This window comes from Triticum dicoccoides, chromosome 6A (genome assembly GCF_002162155.2).
Source record: "Triticum dicoccoides isolate Atlit2015 ecotype Zavitan chromosome 6A, WEW_v2.0, whole genome shotgun sequence".
Taxonomy (NCBI): domain Eukaryota; kingdom Viridiplantae; phylum Streptophyta; class Magnoliopsida; order Poales; family Poaceae; genus Triticum; species Triticum dicoccoides.
Window position 1 is genome coordinate 13,431,973 of NC_041390.1, and position 5,936 is coordinate 13,437,908.

General features: G+C 45.7%; 1 protein-coding gene across 1 annotated transcript; it reads right to left on the bottom strand.

The window, feature by feature from the left end:
* Nucleotides 1-645: 645 nt before the first annotated feature.
* Nucleotides 646-1,658, bottom strand: LOC119315484 (serine/arginine repetitive matrix protein 1-like). Its single transcript, XM_037590100.1, has 2 exons — nt 1,378-1,658; nt 646-1,288 (listed from the first exon to the last, which is right to left on the bottom strand). The coding sequence occupies exons 1-2, from the start codon at nt 1,656-1,658 to the stop codon at nt 646-648; spliced, it is 924 nt and encodes a 307-aa protein (XP_037445997.1).
* Nucleotides 1,659-5,936: the final 4,278 nt, after the last annotated feature.

Genomic DNA, 5,936 nt, shown 5'->3' on the forward strand with positions numbered 1-5,936 from the left:
TGAATCGGGGGCATCACAAGTTATCAGTACTGAAGATTTGGGTTATTACCCTTACTACAAAAAGTTGGTAAACCAACGATGTGATCGAGTGTCACAGGTATGATATATTTCATATTTGATTATTCTTAAGTGCAGCCTTGGTTATAAAACCAGGTTATATGTTGGACATTATGATCCGTCCGACGGTAAACCGCTAGAACACTTTAAACTTGTTGTATGCAGAAACAGATTGAATAAAGCATAATTATAAATCAGCAGCGTTTATTAACCCAGCCAGGCTTTCGGCTATAAATCGCCAGTATGATGATAAATTATCCGGTGTTTATTAAACCGGCCCAGCGTGGGATTATAAGTTGTCCGTATATTTTTGGATTACACCATTGGAATCAGGCGCTCATAAATCATTGGATTATATTATTCAAATCTTCAAATAGCGAACATAGATGGATTTTATTATGGTTACCAGTATCTTCCCTAATAATAAAGCAGCTACTGTTTCTGGTCTCACGTCATCGGTGTTTTTGCAAAAAAGCCCCTCTGTTTCTTTGAAATTAACCCGCAGTCCCTGTTTAAGTGGCACTTTGGAAAAACGTTTCATTTTTGCGTAAAACCCCCTAAATTTGTTAGAAACTATGCCAGCGGCCCTTATTCCTTATTGACTGGCTCAGCACCACGCGTCTCGCCGCTTATCCTGCCGTTCTCCACCGCTGGGCATGCGCCGCCGCTTGCCGCCGGCGTCGCGGCGGGCGTCCGCGCTAAGGCGGGCAGGAGACCCATGTGAAATGCTGGTCGCAACGAAGGCCTCGACAGGAAGACTCTAGGAGGTCTCGGGCGCGACGGGGAGCTGGCCGGAGCGCACGGACAGCGGGGGTTTCCGTTGTCCAGGCACAGGCCGGACACGATGGGGAGGGGAGGGCTGGAGCACGGGCGCGCACGCATGGTAGGGAATAGTCGTCCCCTGGCGGGGGTCAATGGCATGGGACCGTTGACTGCATCGACGGAGGCGGCGCGGCAGCGATGGGTCCCGGCGCCGCGGGCGGCGGACGGAGCGGAAGAGAGAGGTGGGGCGCTGGCGAGCTCATGCTCGTGCTCGAGCGCCTGAAGAAGATGGGGCGGTGGCGGATTTGAAGCGCTTGACGAGCTCGGGCTCCACGGTTGCGAGTCAGGCTTGGCGCGACTACAGGCAGCGCGGGATGGCGATGCCGAGGACTTGCGGCGGGGAGCCGGTTCACAGCGGCGGGAGCGCGGGGCGACGCGAAGAACAGCAGCGGGCGGCGGAGCACTGCCTCTGCACTTGATCAGAGAGAGATATTCAGAGAGGAAAGCGCAGAATGGAAAGGGGAAGAAGAGTGAAGGTGAGGGCGACGGGCACGCGACCTGCGGGCGGGGCTCCGGTGGCGCGGCCTGGCATGTGCGAGGATGAGGCACGTGGTCGCGTATCCGTTCCTGGGGAGGCCTTGGACGGCTGGCGGCTTGAGCTCCAGGCGGCAGGGGGAGCTCCTGAAGAGAGAGAGAAGATGTGTGAGGGTGAGAAAGACAGAGGAAAGGAGAAGGATGGGAAGGAAAAAGAGGAGATGGACGCGACGGTCCTGCTGGTTCTGGTCGCCGGCGGCAGGGCACTGGCGGATCTGTCCGTGGGCGAGCGGAGGAGGCCGCATCCGTGCGGTGGCAGGAGAAGAAGATGGAGGCGGAGGAATGGAGATATTCTGTGGATAAGGGTAACGCAGTGCGTCTCGGTGGGGATTTGCCTGTTGCTTTTCTTTAATCAGGCGTTGTTGCTGGAAGCTGCGAGACGCACCGATTACAATTCTTTTTTGGGTGCTGCTGTTGGATTTATGTGTGGTTATCTGCTAGATGTCCCCTTCTCACATCGGCCCACATTGACTATTTGACTCTACCGTCTTATAATCTGATGGCAATACTTTCAACTTAGTAAGCCATATGGCATTCATGTAACTGTGATCTCGGAAATAAAAGTTCATATGGAAAGAACAAAAACCTTCACTTAACAGTTGTGTTGTACCTTTGCTGAGATAGGTTTGTATAGTATGAAAATATGCTTCAAGATGGAACAAATTATGATTATTAGTCATGCCAGTTGCAGGCACAAAGTCAAACTGGGTGTTGTAATGCTGGACTAAAGATGGACCTTACTCGGAGAAATAAAAAAATTCTACGGCCTTTTATGGGATAATATATCCGACATGCTCCCATTATGCTTTGCATAATTGTTCTTGGAAGCGTACCGAGCATAAGCATGTCATATATTCAACAAAGCTCTGAAACAATGCACTTTGTCTTTTCTGAACACGCACCGGGTATATGTCAAAACCATTTTCTGTAATCATGGAACTAAGTTTGAAGATGAAATGTCCCCACATACAAAAAAAGCTAGACTTGAATGTATGGGCTTGTAGCCCTCTCCGTGGGGATTTTTGGTGCTGGTTTTATTGCTTTTGACCAATTCCCTCTTTTTTTGAGGGTTTGATCAATTCTCTTGAACATATAGATAAAGAGACTGCATAGTTAGTTTTTGGGCTACTTTTTAAATGGGTTGCTTTAGCCAACTAAGATAATAAAAAGTTATGACGCTTATCTCAATAACTTCGGCAATACTATGTACATTAAATTGGACAAGTCAAACAATGCCTACCCTTCCCCTTCCACCCCAAAAAAGAACAATGCATATGTTCATTAGACTTTTTGCCTAGATGTCGGGCTTTACATGCCATTTTTTTATTCATGTTCAAGATATTTGACCGTACTTATTTTCCTAAGAAAACATAGTGATTGGATTATAAGTGCTGGAGTGCGATAATTTTTTATCCCGTTGCAACGCACGGGCTATTTTCCTAGTTATGATTAAGGTTTTCAAAGTCGCTTTGGCGCAATGGCTATTATATTATCAATGGATATGATTTATTCTATAATTAAAGAAATAGTCCCGAGTCGCTGCAGGCTTACGACCCGACACTTGGGGGCTACATTATTCAAGTTGAGATTATGTCAAATATGCAAGTCTCATGTCGCTGCAAGCATGCACCATGACACTTGGGGGCTAATGCAAAGTCATTTTTATTGGCCTTATTGAAGACCCGACTCATTACGTTATAATGAGCCGGCCCTTGGGGCTACCAATTGCTCCTGTCATCAATTCGAGGTACACGAGTTTCTATCCATTATATTGAAGGGTCCACTCCTCAGTTGGTAAAGCACAAAGCTCTCAACATTGTGGATGTGGGTTCAAGCCCCATGATGGGGGTTACATCATATGATGTTATTTTCATTGAAGAATATATCAAGCCCAGCTCAATATTATCTTATTGAGCGGGCCCTTGGGGGCTACGCATTGCTGTTCAAATTTACGTTGTTGTTCAAGTCTATATGATCATATTTATAAAGTCCCTGCTCATTATTGCATAATGACCCGGCCCTTGGGGGCTACACTGGTTGAAGTTTTTTTGAGCATCAGGCAAATTCAAGTCCTAGGTTGCTGCAAGCATGACAACCCGGCACTTGGGGGCTACATATGTCGAATACTTAGTTCTGACTAGTGATTGAGATAAACACACATGGATTTCTTCAAAGTGGTAATATTTATATTGAAGCAAGTCTTAAGTCATCACTTTGCTCTACTCAAGACTTGGGGGCTATAGGGATTATGCATATAAAGGAGGAACGTCTTCAAATTATCAGTTTTGAGTAAATAAGGAAGATCAATTACATGACCCGGTGTCAACAATAATTATGACCCGGCATCGTCTGTTTTTTTAACCCGGCAATTTTTGTAATGATAAACTGACAAGTTTTACATCTTCAAACCAAATGAATATCAGATGAGTATTTCAAGACCAATATTTCTTAAGCCGGCGCTTTGGAAGCCGACTCAAGTGGATTATTCTTCATAATATTTCTCTGTGAGAAACCAATGACAACAAATTGAGTATGAAGCTGGCTTATTGGCCTGGATTTTCTAGAAGAAGGAAATGACAAGGAATTAAGGATGATCAGGTGCCGGTTTACAAGAATTGTTAACCCGGAGCATAATCTGTCAAGTTTGTTCTTGTGTTTGGTTTACAGGATTAGTTTAACATGGATAAATCCAAATTAAATTGGGGGCTAATGTCGGGGATATACCCCACGGTGTAAACTGGCCGGAAGTATAACCCGACTGGACTTGGCAGTTTACTTGAGATCCAGCTAACACTTGGCGGTTCACTGGCGACCCGCCCTGACCTGGCGGTTTACAAGCAACCCGCCTGGTCATTATGGCTCACTGGTGACCCGACGGGCGGGTCAGATGGATGACGAGGACCAAGGCCCAGAAGGCCAGTTCACGTTTAATTAATGGTGGGTCGGTTTATGAGGAAAGCACAAGAAATATTCCCTTACAAAGGAAGCAAGACTAGGACTCCACTTGTAATAGTGTAATCCTAATCCTAATAGGACTAGTCATGTAAATCACCCCTTCAACATATATAAGGAGGGGCAGGTCACCCCAAGAGGGACAAGATTCACAAGTTCCACAAGTTGGACAAGTTGGGTTTAGACAATAGCTCTCGAGACAGAGCACTCTTGTAACCGTGATCATCATCATCAATATCAATGAAGCAGGATGTAGGCTTTTACCTCCACTGTGAGGGGCCAAACCTGGGTAAAACCTTGCGTCTCTCGATTCCGACCAACCCCTTCAAGTTACTACATAGATGCGTTGGCCTCACGACTAAGTCCTCACACTAGGCCATCTGCCGTGACAATTCCACGACACCTCTAATTATGAACATGAATATGCTTTGTGAGTAGTTACGTTTGTTCCTGAGGAAAAGGGAAAAGTCTTGCTATTAGTAGTCATGTGAATTTGGTATTTGCTTGATATTTTGATGAGATGTATGTTGTCTAGCCTCTAGTGGTGTTATGTGAACGTCGACTACATAACACTTCACCATTATTTGGGCCTAGAGGAAGGCATTGGGAAGTAATAAGTAGATGATGGGTTGCTAGAGTGACAGAAGCTTAAACCCTAGTTTATGCATTGCTTCGTAAGGGGCTGATTTGGATCCGTATGTTTCATGCTATGGTTAGGTTTACCTTAATACTTTTGTTGTAGTTGCGGATGCTTGCAATAGAGGTTAATCATAAGTGGGATGCTTGTTCAAGTAAGAACATCACCCAAGCACCGGTCCACCCACATGTCAAATTATCAAAGTACCGAACGCGAATCATATGAACGTGATGAGAACTAGCTTGATGATATTCCCATGTGTCCTCGGGAGCGCTTTTCCTTATATAAGAGTTTGTCCAGACTTGTCCTTTGCTACAAAAAGGATTGGGCCACCTTGCTGCACTTTATTTACTTTTGTTACTTGTTGCTCATTACAAATTATCTTATCACAAAACTATCTGTTACCACTTATTTCAGTACTTGCAGAGAATACCTTGCTGAAAACCACTTATCATTTCCTTCTGCTCCTCGTTGGGTTCGACACTCTTACTTATCGAAAGGACTATGATAGATCCCCTATACTTGTGGGTCATCAGGTCTTCATCAAACGAGCTGATAGCACTGCAAACGCGCATTCAAAGCATGGTGGATAGGGACATCAAGCTCGTCGACGTAATCCAAGTGATATTGGTGCGCCGGATCCTCCCTTGTCAAAGCCGAAGCCGCCCGCTATGGGAGTTCAATCCGAAGAAGCACCATACCCTGGAGAGGCTCTTCGAAACAACTCATGAAGATGCTTGGAAGTTGCTCTTCAAGAGCAACGAGATACCGCCGACCACAGACTCGGACCGCGGGTACAACATTAATCACCCCGCCCACAAGGTGAATCTTTACCGCATCCTCTACTTGTTTGTTTCAAGGAAGATACCTAAACTTTTATTATCATTGCTTCTTCAAGATTGGATGGAGAAGGCGAAGCGGATCCAATGTCTGG